The sequence below is a fragment of the Scyliorhinus canicula genome, chromosome 12 (genome assembly GCF_902713615.1).
Source record: "Scyliorhinus canicula chromosome 12, sScyCan1.1, whole genome shotgun sequence".
NCBI classification, from domain to species: domain Eukaryota; kingdom Metazoa; phylum Chordata; class Chondrichthyes; order Carcharhiniformes; family Scyliorhinidae; genus Scyliorhinus; species Scyliorhinus canicula.
The window spans coordinates 62,585,374-62,602,496 of record NC_052157.1 but is presented as its reverse complement, the minus strand read 5'-3'; the positions used below and the strand labels follow the sequence as shown (position 1 = coordinate 62,602,496).

Genomic DNA, 17,123 nt, shown 5'->3' with positions numbered 1-17,123 from the left:
GTGTAGTGGCGGTCCTCCGGGCGGCTTGGGAGCTGGTGGTATGCAGACTTCAGATCCACCGTGGAAAATACCCGATATTGGGCGATCTGATTTACCATGTCTGTGATTCTGGGGAGGGGATACGCGTCTAGGAGCGTAAAGCGATTGATGGTCTGGCTATAATCGATGACCATGCGGAATTTTTCCCCAGTCTTGATGACCACCACCTGAGCTCTCCAGGGACTGTTACTGGCCTCTATGATCCCCTCACTGAGCAGCCTTCGGACCTCCGTTCTGATAAATACCCTATCCTGCAGGCTGTACCGTCTGCTGCGGGTGGCTACCGGTTTGCAATCCGGGGTGAGGTTGGCGAAGAGAGGAGGGGGGGCGATGCGCAGCGTGGCGAGGCTGCAGATAGTGAGTGGGGGCAGGGACCCTCCGAAGCTGAGGGTGAGACTCTTGAGCTTACATTGGAAATCCAAGCCTAAGAGGAGTGGCGCGCAGAGGTCGGGCAAGACATACAGTTTAAATTTGGAATAGCTAGCGCCTCAAATCGTTAGCGTTGCTGTAGTGCGGCCTTGGATTTGGATGGAATGGGAGCCCGAAGCGAGGGCGATAGTTTGGTTGACGGGATAAATAGGGAGGGAACAGCGTCTTACCAGCTCTGGGTGTATGAAGCTCTCTGTGCTCCCGGAGTCGAAGAGGCACGACTTGTTGTACCCGTTGATCTGGACCTCCATCATCGAATTTCTCAGATGCTTGGGGCGAGATTGGTCGAGGGTGACCGTGATGAGTTGCGGGCCGCGTGGTGGGTGCCCTGGGGAGTCGAATTCTTCCGATCGGGCGTCCTGTCGAGTAGACGCCGAGCTTGATGCAGGAACACTGAGCTGAGTTGCGGGCCATGTGGTGATTGCCTGGGGAGGTCGTACTCCTCCGATGAGCTGTTTGAGTCTGGGGATGCAGCTAGGCCCCGTGGATCGCACATGGAGGGTGGTGATGAAATGGTGTCCAAGATGGCGGCCCCCATGAATCGCACGTGGCCGGCCGCATGGTGGAGGTTTGCCAAGATGGCGGCCCCCATGGATTGCACGTGGCGGGAGGGGGCGGAGCCTGAGCATAGGCCGCAGCGTTTCGGGCCCCGCGGGCCTGCTGGTGCTGGGGGCGATGTTTTTGGACTGTTGGGGTGTTGAGGGCTGGGGCCCTTCTGCCGAGGCACACTTTAGCATAGTGGCCTTTCTTCCCGCAGTTGCTGCAGGTCGTGGATCGGGCTGAGCAGTGCTGCCGCAGGTGCTGGCTTTGTCCACAAAAGTGGCAGGCTGGAGCAGTTGAATAACTGGTTTGGCGAGCTGGCTGGGGGAGCTGAGTAATTAGCCGAGCAGCTGGATAGTTTGAGTAGTTGACTGGGACAGTAGGACCGGCTGTGGCAGCGCGATAGCTGGGGGGACTTGCGGCACAGGCTTGGGGGGTCCTCAGGTGGGGGGCCCATGCGGGGTCCGCGGGAAACGAGTTAAGGCTGCGGAAGGAAACTTCCATCGTGATAGCAGCCTCTACGGTAGTCTCTATGCCCTGGGCCCCATTTCCTAATAGTCTCTGGCGTACATAGCTAGATCAAAGGCCCGCTACAAAAAATCCCGCACAGCAAGCTCCCTATGTTCGGCCACGGTTACGGCCTGGTAATTGCAGTCATTTGAGAGATTGTTCAACTCGCGTGCAAATTCAGCTAAAGTTTCAGTAACCCGTTGTCGGCGAGTCGTGAACACATGGCGGGCAAAGACCTCGTTCATGGGCCTAATATACATTTTGTCCAGAATTGCCAGCGCAGCGGTGTAGGAACCGGCTGGATTTAATTGTGTAGAAATTCTGTGGCTTACCCTCGTGTGCAGTAGGCTGAGCTTTTGTTCCTCCGTAGTTTCAGCGGTGCTGATTTCGGCCAGGTAGGCCTTAAAACATTTCAGCCAGTGGCAGGTTTCTTTCGCCTCTGCATCCGGCAGATCGAGTTCTAGACGTCCTGGTTTTAGAGCAGATTCCATGCTTTACTTCGGCAGCTTCTTAAGTGTATTAAATTGATGGAACCATCAATTCAGCGAACACGTGTAGTTGGATCTGAACAGAGGCTTTAATACACTTACAATAGAGCCAGTCTATTCGTCGTTGAACTTCAGGTGAAATGGCAGGCTGGCTCTAAGGCACTGATCTTTATACATCGGTCCCAGGGGGAGGAGTCCAGGGCGGAGCCAAGGGAGGAGCCCAGTACAAACTCTCGCGTACTCCCAGAGTGACTCCCCCTGGTGGTCGGATAGTGCAACTGCACTTACAGTGGGTAGATAACGAGCATATATAAATGCAGTGATATTGGCAACTATATATAGTGTGAATCACATTCACCACAGGGATCACAATCAGATCAGACACAATCTTATTGAATGTGGCAGCAAGCACGAGCGGCTGAGTGGACGCCTCCTGCTCCTCATTCCTATGTTCGTCTCCAAGGGTGTGAGTTCACAGCGAATTGATATTCAATTCTTGTACAGTATTCGGCAAGCATATTTCATCCGGAGTATCAGAAATGGAGATAAGAGACCTGCATTTAGGCAGAATGGTGCATCAAATCTTTACCTCCAAGGTCCATAGCTTATCCCCCACCCCTAAACCTCAATCTCAAGCCAGTTACAATTGATGTACACAGCTACCAGCAACAATGGCTCCAATCACAGTCGCACCAACCCAATAAGAACAGCCAAGCTGGAAATTATGGGGCAAAGACATTCCATGATTCTATGAAGTGTCTCCTGCATTCCAAGAGATTTGCAATGATAAGGATAGTATAGAGGGAGCTTTACTCTGTATCTAACTTCAGGCTGTACCTGTCCTTGGAATTTTTGATGGGGGCAGTGTAAGACCATAAGACATGGGAGCAGATTTATGCCGCTCAGCCCATCATAGAACATGTAGTGCAGAAGGAGGCCATTCGGCCCATCGAGTCTGCACTGACCCACTTAAGCCCTCACTTCCACCCTATCCCTGTAAACCAATAACCTCTGCTAACCTTTTTTTTTGGTCACTAAGTTCAATTTATCATGGCCAATACACCTAACCTGCACGTCTTTGGACTGTGGGAGGATACCGGAGGAAACCCACGCAGATACGGGGAGAACATGCAAACTCCGTACAGACAGTGACACAGCGGGGAATCGAACCTGGGACCCTGGCGCTGTGAAGCCACAGTGCTATCCACTTGTGCTTCCCCATTCCTGCTCCTCCATTCAATCATGGCTGATATTTTTCTCATCCCCATTCTCCTGCCTTCTTCTCATAACCTTTGATCCCCTTATTAATCAAGACCCTATCTATCTCTGTCTCAAAGACACTCAGTGATTTGGCCTCCACTGCCTTCTGCGACAAAGAGTTCCAAATTGAACTTGGCCCGGTTGGTGGATCAGATGAAGGAGGATTTCCAGAGATGGGATGCGCTCCCATTGTCTCTAGCGGGCAGAGTCCAAACGGTGAAAATGACAGTCCTCCCGAGATTCCTGTTTGTATTTCAATGTCTCCCTATCTTCATTCCGTGGTCCTTTTTTAAGCGGGTCAATAAAGTTACAGCAGTCCCCGTGAGTGAGGAGGGTAATTCTTGAGCAGAGTCGGGGAGAGGGCGGGCTGGCGCTGCTGAACTTTAGCAATTAATTACTGGGCGGCTAACATAGCCATGATTAGGAAGTGGCTGATGTATTTGGGGGGGGGGGGGGGGGGGGGGGTCGGCATGGGTGCGTATGGAGGTGACTTCTTGCATGGGCCCAAGTTTGGGGGCACTAGTATCTGCGCCTCGGTCGTTCCCGCCGGTGCAGTACTCCACCAGCCCCGTGGTGATGACGGCCTTCAGAGTCTGGGGGCAATGGAGGAGACGTGGGAGCAGTGGGAGTGTCGGTCTGGTCCCCAATCTGTAATGATCACCGGTTTGCCCCAGGGAGGGTGGATGGCGGGTTCAGAGGGTGACGGAGAGCAGGGATTGCGAGGATGGGGGGGATATGATTATAGAGGGGAGCTTTCCGAGTATGAGGATTTATAAGGAGCTTATGGGATCAGAGGAGACGCAGAAGAAGAGCTGAAGGAAAAGTGGGAGGAGGAGCCGGGGGGGAGAGATAGAGGAGGGCGCGTTGAGTAGAGTCAACACGACCGCAATTTGTGCCAGACTCAGCCTGATTCAATTCAAGGTCGGTCACCGGGTTTGCATGACAGTGGCCCGGATGAGCAAATTCTTTCGGGTGGAAGATAAGTGCGCAAAATGTGCGGGAGGACCAGCGAGCCATGTTCACATGTTCTGGGCATGTCCAAAGCTAAGGGGATTTTTGCAGGGGTTTGCTGACGTCATGTCCAAGGTATTAACAACAAGGGTGGCATTGAGTCCAGAGGTGGCGATTTTCGGGATGTCGCAGGATCCGGGAATCCAGGAAGAGAAAGAGGCAGACATTCTGGCCTTTGCTTGCTGGTAGCCCGGAGGCGGGATATTACTAGCATGGAGGGACTGAAAGCCCCCGAAGTCGGAGACCTGGCTATCGTACATGGCTGGCTTCCTCTGCCTGGAGAAAATTAAGTTCGCAATGTAAGGGTCATTGTTAGGGTTCGCCCAGAGGTGGCAACCATCCATCGACGACTTCGCAGAGAATCGTCAGCAGAAGGGAGGGGTTAGGTTAGCGTAGATTAGGGGGTTAATTAATGGTGGGACCTGTGGGGGAGGGAGGTGGTATTTGCGCTATGTTTATATTTTTATGTACATTGTTTATATTGCTGCTGTTACAATGCCAAAAAAAAACCTCAATAAAATGTGTGCCTCCATTCTTTTTAAAGTTCATAACCTCACACTTTTCCACATTGTATTCCATCTGCCACTTCTTTGCCCACTCTCCTAGTCTGTCTAAGTCCTTCTGCAAGACCCCTTCTTCCTCAATGCTCCCTGTCTCTCTGCATATCTTTGTATCATCTGCAAACTCAGCAACAGTGCCTTCAGTTCCTTCTTCCAGACCATTAATGTATATTGTGAAAAGTTGTGGTCCCAACACCGACCCCTAAGGTGCACCACTAGTTACTGGCTGCCATCCTGAAAAAGGCTCCTTTATCCCCACTCTCTGCCTTCTGGAGTCAGCCAATCCATGCCAGTATCTTACCCTTCACACCATGGACTCTCCTCTATGGCATCTTGTCAAAGACCTACTGCAAATCTAAATAGATCACGTCCACTGGTTCTCTTTGTCTAACTTCCTTCTTACCTCCTCAAAGAATTCTATCAGATTTGTCAGACATAACTTCCCCTTGATGAAGCCATGCTTACTCAGTTCTATTTTAACATGCACTTCAAAGTACTCCACAATCTCATCTTTCATAATGGACTCTAAAATCTTACCAATGATCAAAGTCAGGCTAGCCGGCCTATAATTTCCCGTCTTTTGCCTCCCTCCCTTCTTAATCAGGGGTGTTAGAATAACCATTTTCCAGTCCTCTGGGACCATTCCTGCCTCCAGTGACTCCTGAAAGATTACCACCAAAGCCTCCACAATCACCTCCGCTATCTCCTTTAGAACTCTGGGGTGGAGTCCATCCGGTCCAGGTTATTTATCCACCTTCAGACCTTTGAGTTTCACCAGAACCTTCTCCTTAGTAAAGGCCACTACACTCTTCTGCCTTATTATCCTGGAGTTCTGGTATCCCACTGGTGTCTTCCACCGTGATGACTGATGCAAAGTAACTATTCAGTTCCTCTGGCATTTCCTATTACTACTTCTCCAGCCTCATTTTCCACTGGTCCAATGTCTATTCTTGCCTATCTCTTACCTTTTACATATCGAAAAAAACTCATATTATTTTTCTATATTATTCTATTAAATTATAATATTTTATATTACGAGCTAGCTTACACTCATATTTCATCTAGTCCCCCCTTATTGATTTCTTGGTTGTCCTCTGCTCGCTTTTGAAAAAATAAATTCAGAGTACCCAATTCTTTTTTCTCCCTCAATTAAAGGGCAATTTAGCGTGGCCAATCCACCTATCCTGCACATGTTTAGGTTGAGGGGCTGAGAGCAACACCGACACGGGGAGAATGTGCAAACTCCAAATGAGCAGTGACCCGGGCCAAGATTGAAACCAGGTCCTTGGCGTCGTGAGGCAGCAGTGCTAACCACTGTGCTGCCCCTCTGCTCGTCTTTAAAGGCTTCCCAATCCTCTTGCTTCCACTAATCTTTGCCACATTGCATGCTTTTTATTTTTCTTAATGCTGTCCTTGACTTCCCTCGTCAGCCATGGATGCCTTGTCCTCCCCTTAGCATGTTTCCTCCTCTTTAGGATTAATTTCTGTTGTGCCTCCCAGAAAAAAAAAACTCCTGCCATTGCTGTCCACTATCTTCCCTGCTAGGCTCCTTTTCCAATCAACTCTGGCCAGCTCATCTCTCATGTCTTTGTAGTTACCTTTATTCATTTGTAAAGTCGTTATATCCGATTCCAGCTTCTCCCTCTTAAACTGCAGGGTAAATTTTATCATATTGTGGTCACTGCCTCCTAAATGTTCCTTCACCTTAAGTTCCCTAATCAGGTCCGCCTCATTACACATCACTAAATCCAGAATTGCCTGTTCCCTAGTGGGCTGTCACAAACGGCTTCAAGAAACCATCTCCTTAGACATTCCACAAATTCCTTTTCTTGGAATCCACTACCAACCTGATTTTCCCACTCCACCTGCATATTGAAGTTTCCCATGATTATTGTAATATTGCCTTTCTAATATGCTTTTTCTATCTCTTGATTTATTTTCTGCCCCACATCCTGATTACTAGTAGGGGCCTGTACATAACTCACATAAGGCCCTTTTTACGTTTGCAATCCCCCCACTCTACCCACAGAGATTCTATGCCTTCTGATCCAATATCCACATCTTGCTATCGATTTAACTTCATCCCTTACTAACAATGCAACCCTGTCCCCTTTGCCCATCTGCCTGTCCTTTCATTAAGACACATCCTTGTATGTTTTAAATCTCAGCCCTGAACCCCCTTGTCTCTGTGATTCCCACATCGGACCAGCCAATTTCAATCTGCGCAACAAGCTCATTTACCTTGTCCTGTATACTGCATGCATTTAGGTACAACACCCTCAGTCCTGCATTGACCACTTCCCTTCTCATATTTGTCTGAAGCGAGATTTTTGTCAACTTCCCTACTCACTGTTCTATTACGTGGTCTGAAAACTTTACTGACCTCTCCTGAGCCCTTGGCTCCTTTAACTGGTTTAAAGGCCTCATCATTAACCTGCACTTCTACCTTCTCATTTAACTTTGATTTTCTAATTCTCCATACAACTGAACCCCCCCCCCCCCCCCCCCCTCCTCCTACTATTTCATTTAAAGCTCTAATGTAGAGGGAGCTTTACACTAATTCCATGCTGTACCTGTCCTGCGAGTGTTTGATGGCGACAGTGCAGAGGGAGCTTCACTCTGTATCTAACTCCATGCTGTACCTGTCCTGGGAATGTTTGATGGCGATGGTGTAGAGGGAGCTTTACTCTGTATCTAACCCCCTGCTGTACCTGTCCTGGGATGTGTTTGATGCGGAGAGGATGAGCGGGGACAGTGTTCGATTCTCTAATTCGTGAGTACTGACAGGGAAACAGTTCTTGACTGTTTTTAGGATGTGGCTCCTCACATCAAGGAGAGATGTTGAGAATAAAAATGACATTTGGAGCTTCCTCTTTTTGCTGAATCTCGGGCCTCAGTGGAATTACCGAGGACCACTGTTGATCCATTCTCTGAATCAGTGAACTTCCCCCACCTCCACATTACTCATTCTGAGGACCCATCACTCACAGATTATTTCCAACCACTGTCCCCGCAGCCTGTCCAATTCTACCTATCATGGTTTCTGGGTATTTGGACACATAAACGGGCCATTTGTCCTGACCAATCCCTGTTGGTGTTTATACTCCAGGCAAGTCTTACTCTGCTAGGTCGCTGTTGCACTGGACAATTTTTCACGGGGACCTTTGAAGTCTTTCCCCTCGCCCTCCTGGTGGACCATTGCAACCCTGTCCTCCCCGTTCAGTTTTCCTCTGTGAAAACGTGGCAGGAAATTCCTCCACTTGTCTTTGGGGGTATCTCAAACTCACACTCTGTATGAATTAGAACAGGAGTGTGCCCCTCAGGCACTGGAGCCTACATCGCCTTTCAATAAGATCATGTCTTATTTCAACCCTCACTTTCACTCCCTTTGCTTATCAAGATATTATCTCCTGCTGCCTTAAAAAAAAATTCAATGAATTCCAAACTTCTTCCACCCTATGTGTGTGGAAGTCTTTCCAGAATTTCACCCCTGAAAGGTCGGCCTCTCATTTTTGACTCCGCCCCTTCATCCCAGACTGCCCCCAACAAGTGTAGTTTCTCTCTAAACACCCCTATCTGTTTCCCTCAAAAACTTTGATCAAATCCCACTCCCATTAACCTTCCTTTTGATGAAGAACATTCCAAGAGATTCATGACCATCAGAGAGAAAAATATTTCTCCTCATCTGTCTTAGATGAGTGACGCCTTATTTTTAAACAGTGACTCCGGGTTCTAGATTCTCCGTAGTAGGAAACATCCTCTCCACATCCACCCTATACCAACACCCCCTCAGCATCTTAAAGGTTTCGATCCAGTTGCCTCTCACTCTAAACTACAGTGGATACAAACCTAACCTCACCAACCTTTCCTCATCAGACAACCTACCCATTCCTGGAATTAGTCGAGTAAATCATCTCTGAACTGTTTCTAATACATTTACACCTTTCCTTAAATAATGAGACAGATACTGTAGACAATATTCCAGATGTGGTCTCACCAATGCCATGTACATCTGAAACATAACCTCCCTCCCTTTGCAATCAATTCCCCTCGCAGCAAGAAATATTAGATAGCGAGGTTAGACAGCACTTTTCATAACCACCGGATCTCTCTAAGAACTTTGCAGCCAGTGAGGTCCTTTATGGAGTGCAATCACCATTGTCATGTTGGGAAATACGGCAACCAGAAAGTGCATAGTAAGCACCAACAAACAGCAATCCAATACGATTGCGGTTGACATTCTGTGACTCCACCTTCTCCTATCCCTAGGGTGTCCATAGTTCTGTCAATCTGTTACTGTAATAACTAGGTTTCCATAAATATTCACATCCCTCTTGGGATAAAGAATTATTATTTCACAGGATCTGGCGTCACTGGCTAGGACCAGCATTTATTGCCCATCCTGAAGCGATATCTTCCCGGTGAACCCGCAAGGCAGAGGGGCAGCAGGGGTTTTTCAGGAGATGGCAACCATTCCTAGATCTCCTGGCAGAACGGTAAAATCAAAAGGTCAGCAGCAGCAGCAACCCGGGAGGGGGGGGGAGCTGTCTCTTTGTTTTGGGTTGAATATCTGCTTTTTGCCAACGACGGGCGTTAATTTACTGTTTCTCTTTCGGGGGGGGATTCTGTTCTTTTTGTTCTTAGAATTTTCTGTTATTGTTTTCTTTTTTGTGAAAATTTGAATAAAAATTATTTAATAAAAAAAGGCAGAGGGGCAGAGCTGGTGGGGCTGCCATTTACATAGGCCCGACACAAATTCCGCTACCTGAGGATCCAAATCGCCTACGACTGGATAGGTCCACAAATGGAACCTGACCAGTCTGACAGAGGAACTTAAAAAGGACCTGCAGAGATGGAACACACTCCCACTTGACCAGAACCTGAATGAGCAGGTTCTTCCCAGAGGTGGAGGACAGATACGAACGGTGCCCGGATATCGGCTGGTAGTGGCGGGCATGCCCTGCCAGGGCCGGGGGAGGGGAAGGGTGGGCAGAGCAGCCGAGGTGCCCGCCCTGGGCCTGGGGCAATGCCCAGGCATAGACTGCCATCTTGCTGAATACCCGCTTACTCTCTCCCCCCCCCCCCCCCCCCCCCCTGCCCCGCCACAGCACCCCCTTCCTTCGGCACTGAACATCCATCTAACCGACAGCCACCAACCGGGTTAACACCCAGGGCCACACCCAAGGCAGCCCCCAGTGAGGGCACTGCCAGCCAACAGTGCCTCTGGCAGCAGGGACAGGCAACAGGGTACCGGCGGATAACAGGCTGGGTGTGAGGGATGTGGGCAATCAAAATGATTGTCCGAACAGATCGATGGGACAGTTGGCACCACATGGACACAGACGGGCTGCAGCTTCCAAATGTACAAAGCTCAGATGGTGCCTCGGGACATAGCGGTTGAACGCAGGAGGCGGCCATTCGGACCCTCAAGTCTGCTCCGCCATTCGCTTTCTTGATCACCGACGGCAACAGCGGTGATACTTTCACTAGCCAAGGAGATACGGACATAACTGCTCTGTACTTGCCAGTCACCGGGACATGAAGTTAGGGTCATTCTTGTGTCTTGGTTTAGAGTGCAACTTGTACGTGTGTGTTCACTGTGTGTGCGGGTAATAAACTATTACCGTATAAAATAACTTGTGGTCATTTGTCCACCGTATACGGGTTACAGACACACACTGTGGTTTAGAAGGTACAACAGGGGTCAAGGGGATGTGGGCTGAGAGGTGTGTGTGGGGAGGTGGTGGCAGTAAGGGGGGGGAGGGGGGGGGGGGGAAGTGTCCACACGTGTCATTGGATGCGCAACTATGCAGGGTCTCAATTGCTCACCCGCTGCCGACGTCCACCTCGGTGACCTCCCTTTCCTCCGGGCCTCCGACCACGTGCAGTGCCCTCTGCTCCATCACAGTGAGGGCCACAGGTCTGGTGGACTACCTCCAGTCATCTCCCGCACCCGGCGCTTGTGTGCGGCCTTCTCCTGGGGGGGGGGGGGGGGGGGTCAGTGCTCAGGCTGCCCATCGTTAACCCGCCACCCCCGAAAGAATCTGAAAAGATGACTGTGATGCCACTAAAGTCAAATAGCACATCTGGGGAGGGGGGGGGCAACACAAACAATGACACCGTTCGACGTTCCGACGCATGCAGCCCAGGGGTTGGGTAGATGATGGCATCAGTGGCCAGGGCACCCAGCCATTGCGGCTGGCATCTGGGGCAGGGTGGGGGTTTGGCTGTCTCCTTGGGGGGGTGGGGGAGGGGGTAGGGTTACAGGTGTGTGGGACGACTGTGTGCCAACTCACCCTGGCCGCCCTGAGGTCGAGGAGGCTCTCCCGGCACTGCTGGCCAATCCGGACGGCATTGCCCACGGCGCTGACCCCACCTGCCACCTGCGGCCAGGCACGCCAAAAGGTAGCACCTGGTGGCCTTCTTCCCGTGCCGGGGTACAGGGTCATCCTTCTCTCCTCTACGGCATCCAGGAGGGTCTTCAGCTCAGCATCCCTGAACCATGGCGCTGCTCCTCTCGCAGCCATCTTTTCGGCTGATGGTGTGTGTGGGGGTTCATTCAAGTGTGGCTGGATGCGTGGGCCTCATGTGGTTCAATCAGGGGCTGTTTAGCACAGAGCTAAATCGCTGGCTTTGAAAGCAGACCAAGGCAGTTCAGCAGCACGGTTCGATTCCCGTATCAGCCTCCCTGAACAGGCACCGGAATGTGGCGACTAGGGGCTTTTCACAGTAACTTCATTTGAAGCCTACTTGTGACAATAAGCGATTTTCATTTCATTTTATTTCATCATGGACCCAGCGAATCCGCCGCCGTTTCGCATAGAACCGGTTGTGTTCCATGTGGCAATGGTGCTAACCCATTTAGAGTTGCTGAATCGATGCACTTGTTGCACTGTTTTTGCTGTCATAAAACACCAGTTCCACGCCAGTATCAGCACTTAGTCTCAGAAACAGAGAATCCAGCCCCCATTTTAATTTAATAAAAAAATTGCAACCCTAGAATGTCCCTATTTTTTGTTCAATTAATTCACGTTTTATCCTCCAGATTTAATTAATTATTTAACCATTCAGGTGATCAAGGTGAAAATTGACCATGATTTGGTTCGAGAATCTATTAATTACCTGGTTCTGTGTACGGCGCCGATGGAATCCTATCACCACAACCTGGTCTCTTGGCCTTATTACATAGTCATACCCCATTCATGACTGAGGGAAACTAATACACAGGAATAGGAGGAGGCCATTCTTCTCCTCGAGACTCTTCCTCCACTCTATGAGATCAGGGCTGATCTGAGATCTCTCTCCATTTACCTGCCTTCACCCTGTATTCCCCAATACCTTTGGAAAACTAAAATCTCAATCTCACCCTCAAGTGTGTGGAAGTCTTTCTAGAGTTTCACTCCCGAAAGGTCGGCTTCTCGTTTTTAGACTCTGTCCCCTCGTCCCAGACTTCCCCCAACGAGTGTAAAGTTTCTCTCTCTTCACCCCCATCTGTTTCCCTCAATATCTCAAAATCTTTGAGCAAATCCCATCCACTTTAACCTTTGAAATTCCAGGGAATATAAGCCTCATTTGTATTTAATCTCTCCTAACTTAACCCCTGGAGTGGTGTTATCATTCTGTTAAATCTACACTGTGATCCCTCCATGGTCAGTATATCCTTCCGAAGGTGTGAGGTCCACAATTGTTCACACTGACTGCGGAAATGGTCTAACCAGGGCTTTGTATTGCCTGAAGCGTGATTCTACCCCATCGAAAATGGAGGAAGCATTTGGGTTGATATGGGAACAGGAGTAGGCCATTCAGTCATCGAACATATCCCTCTATTCAGGATAGGGATCCACCACGTTCAGCTCCCCTCCCCCCATCCAGATCGATTTTGTTCATGAAAGTTGCTGTCCAAATGATCTGGGAGGAGGACTGACATGCATGCACAGCAAGATCCCACATTCACAGCCACCAATATACAAGGCTGAGCTTCCTGTCTGTGCCTCACCCCTTTGACCCCATGACCCTCCCGTCAGCATGGAATCATCACAATTCACGGGTGGAGGCTGGGAAAACCACATTAGCACCCGGGGAATCTCCAACCACAGGCATTGGGGGAAGTGCAGTCCAAAATATATTTGAAAGGGGAAGTCAAGAGGCTATTGTGTAAAGGAAAATCTAAAATGGTTTGGAGGGGGGGGGGGAACAGAGTTAACACCAACAGCAAACTGATTTTAGACTGCACCTTTAACTTAGTAAAACTTCCCAAAGGGACTTATACCAAAACCTGATGCTGAGCCAGGTAAGGTGATACCAGGGCAGGTGGCCAACAGCTTGGCGAGGGCTCAGAGATTTTAAGATGGCTCTAAAAAGAGGGAACAAGGGGACAGATGATCAAGGAGGGAATTTCAGAGCTGAGGGCCCCCCAGGCTCCGGGTCACTGTCCATGTGGTGTTTGCACATTCTCCCTGTGTTTGCATGGGTCTCATTACCACAACCTGAAGATGTGCAGGGTAGGCGAGTTGGCCACGCTAAATTGCCCCTTAATTGGAAAAAAAACGAATTGGGTACTCTAAATTTATTTTTTATAACTTCTGTGTCTTTATATTCCAATCCTCTAGATATAAAGTTCAGCATTCCATGAACCTTCTTGAATATTTTCTCCACGTGTTCGTGGCATTTTAAAAAACAGTGCATCTGAACCCCTAGGTCTCTTTGGACATCCACTGAATTTAGCTCATTATATTTAATGACCCAGCCTCTACAGCTCTCTGCGGCAAAGAATTCCACAGATTCACTGCCATCCGAGAGAAGAGATTCCTCATTTGGCTTAAATGGGTGACCACCTTACGCTGAGATTATGCTCTCTGGTCCTAAGCTCTTCCACAAGGGGAAACAATCTCTCAGCATCTACCCTGCCAAGCTCCCTGAAAATCCAATAAAGTTGCCTCTCATTCTTCTAAACTCCAATGAATACAGGCCCAAACCACTCAACCTCTCATTAGAAAATCCCTCCATACCCGGGATCAACCTAGTGAACCTTCTCTGGACTGCCCCCAATGCCAGTATATATTTTCTTAGATAAGGGGATCAAAACTGTTCACAGCATTCCAGGTGTAGTCTAACTCGTGCCTTGTATAGTTATAGCAGGACTTCCCTATTTTCATACTCCATTCCCTTTGAAATAAAGGCCAAAATTCCATTTGCCTTCCCAATTACCTGCTCAACTTAATGGGTATCTTTTGTGATTTATGCATGAGGACCCACAAATCCCTCTTTGCTACAGCTTTCTGCAGTCTTTCTCCATTTAAATAATATTCAGCTACTTTATTCTTCCCACTAATGTTAACTTCACACTTTCCAACAATATATTCCACCTTCCAAGTTTTTTTCCACCCGCCTAACCTGTCTATATCCCTGTCATCCTCACGACTTGCCTTCCCACCCATTTTTGTGTCATCAACAAACTTGGCAAGAGTGCATTCACTTCCCTTTTCCAAGTCATTAATATAGATTGTGAATAATTGTGACCCCAACACAGATCCCTGTGGCAACCCACTAGTTACAGTTTGCCATTTTGAAAAATGCCCCTCTTATCCCAACTCTCTGTCTTCCATCAGTTAGCCGATCCTCTATCCATGCTGATATATTACTCCATCATTATGGGCTCTTATCTTATTAAATAGCCTTTTGTAATACCTTGTAGAACGCTTTTTGGAAATCCAAGTATATTGCATCTACTAGTTACCCTTCATCTACCATGCTCGTTATCACTCAAAGAATTATAATAAATTTGACAGGCTTGATTTCCCCTTCATGGAGCCATGCTGACTCTGTTTGATTATATTATGTATTTCTAAATGCTCTACTATTACATATGTTATAATGGGCTTAACATTTTCCCAATCATAGAAGTTAAGCTAACTGACCTGTAGTTACTTATTTTTTGTCTCCCTCTTTTTTTGAAGAAAGGTGTTACGTTGGCAGTTTTCCAATCATAGAACATAGAACAGTACAGCACAGAACAGGCCCTTCGGCCCTCAATGTTGTGCCGAGCCATGATCACCCTACTCAAACCCACGTATCCACCCTATACCCGTAACCCAACAACCCCCCCTTAACCTTACTTTTTAGGACACTACGGGCAATTTAGCATGGCCAATCCACCTAACCCGCACATCTTTGGACTGTGGGAGGAAACCGGAGCACCCGGAGGAAACCCACGCACACAGGGGGAGGACGTGCAGACTCCACACAGACAGTGACCCAGCCGGGAATCGAACCTGGGACCCTGGAGCTGTGAAGCATTGATGCTAACCACCATGCTACCCTGCTGCCCCATCTGCAGATGCTGCCTCATCTGGTATTTTTACAGAATTTAAGGATTCTTGAAAGATTACTACCAGTGTATCCACTATCTCTGTAGCTACTTCCATTAATATCCTGGGATGCAACCCATCAGGCCCAGGGGACTTATCGGCTTTTAGCCCCATTAGTTTCCCTGGTGATTGTCCTTGTATTTATTTCCTCCCGCCACCAACCTCCCCTCTTCTGTCCCTTGAATACTTATTTTTGAAATGTTATTAACTGACATATATAATTTGTTTAACTCTTCTGCCATTTCCTGCTTCCCCATTATTATTTCCCCAGTCTCATTTTTGAAGGGGCGATGTTCACTTTGGCCTGTCTCTTTTTTTGTATACATTTAAAGAAATTCTTGCTGTCCGTTTTAATAATCCTTGCTCTTTTACCCTCATAGTTTATTTTCTCCCTCTATTATTTTTTTTGTTTGGTTGTTTTTTATATCTTTCCCAATCCTCTGCTTTTCGCCAATCTTTGCCAGATTAAGGGCAGCATGGTGGCACAGTGGTTAGCATTGCTGCCTACGGCGCTGAGGACCTGGGTTCAAATCCACCCCCCCCGGGTCACGGTCCGTGTGGAGTTTGTACATTCTCCCCATGTCTGCGTGGGTTTCACCCCCACAGCCCAAAGATGTGCAGGATAGGCGGAACGGCCACACTAAATTGGCCCTTAATTGGAAAAAATAATTGGGTTCTCTAAATTTAAAGAAGGAAAAAAACATTGCCACACTAAGGGGTGAATTCTCCGTCAGCAGGATTTTCCATTCCACAAGCAGCAAAGCGCCCCACCCCCCCCCCCCCCCCCCCCAACCCACACCCCAGTTTGCAGGTCTCCCGATGGCATGGGGTGGCTACAATGGAAATCCCACTGGCAAGCAGCACAATGGATAATCCCACTGCCAGTGACGGCTCACCGCTGAGAAACATGCACATGAAGATTAAAGCCCCCCCATAATTATAATAAAGCATTTTACACATACCCCAATTAGCTTCTGATTTATTCTCCATCCTACAGTATAGCTACTGTTAGGGGGCCATTCCCACCAGTGCCTTCTTCCCCTTGTTATTTCTCATCTCCACCTATATGAATTCTACATCTACCGACCCAAGATCATTTCTTGCATTTGTACTTATTCCATCTCGTACTAACAAAGCTACCCCATCAACCTTTCCTTCCTGTCTGTCCTTACAGACTCCTGAATATTTAGTTCCCAGCTTTGATCTCCCTGTAACCACATCTCTATAATCATACCTATTAATCTCAATTTGTGCCATTAATTCATTTATTTTATGCCGAATGCTACGTACTTTTAAGTAAAGAACCATCCATTTTGCTTTCTTACCATTATTTCCCTTTTTGACCCTATTTGTTGCTGCTTTTTATGTTTACACACTTTGTTTCTTCCTGTCACACGCTGGGAATGATTAGCTAAATAGCTGCCTTGTAATGCTGTCATATCATTTTGCTTTGTAAGCCTACATAGAATGTCATAGAACCTACAGTGCAGGAGGCCATTCGGCCCTTCATGTCTGCATCAGCCCTTGGAAAGAACACCCTTCTTAAGTCCTCACCTTCATCCTATCCCCGTAACCCAGTGACCCCACCTAACCTTTCTGGATACCAAGGACAATTTATCATGGCTAATCCACCTAACCTGCACATCTTTGGACTGTGGGAGGAAACCGGAACACCCGGAAGAAACCCACACAGACACTGGGAGAACATTCAGACTCCACACAGACAGTAACTCAAGTCAGAAATCGAACCTGGGATCCTGGAGCTGTGAAGCAACTGTGCTAACCACTGTGCTGCCCCTCCAGAACCGGCTCCCCCTCTATGTATTTTAAAGCCCTCTCTGAATGGCTCAAATATTCTTGGTTGCAAATGATCACCGACAGTTCACGAGACAAAAAGATGTGGAGGAAGAGACCAAGAA

At 48.3% G+C, this 17,123-nt stretch overlaps 1 protein-coding gene across 1 annotated transcript in view; it reads right to left on the bottom strand.

The window, feature by feature from the left end:
• Window positions 1-2,403: 2,403 nt before the first annotated feature.
• Window positions 2,404-17,123, bottom strand: part of LOC119975234 — a 54,025-nt gene continuing 39,305 nt past the window's right edge. The window contains exon 8 of the mRNA XM_038814891.1: window positions 2,404-2,560. Within this exon, the coding sequence (XP_038670819.1) occupies window positions 2,479-2,560 (82 nt within the window). The 3' untranslated portion in view covers window positions 2,404-2,478. The remainder of the gene's footprint in view (window positions 2,561-17,123) is intronic.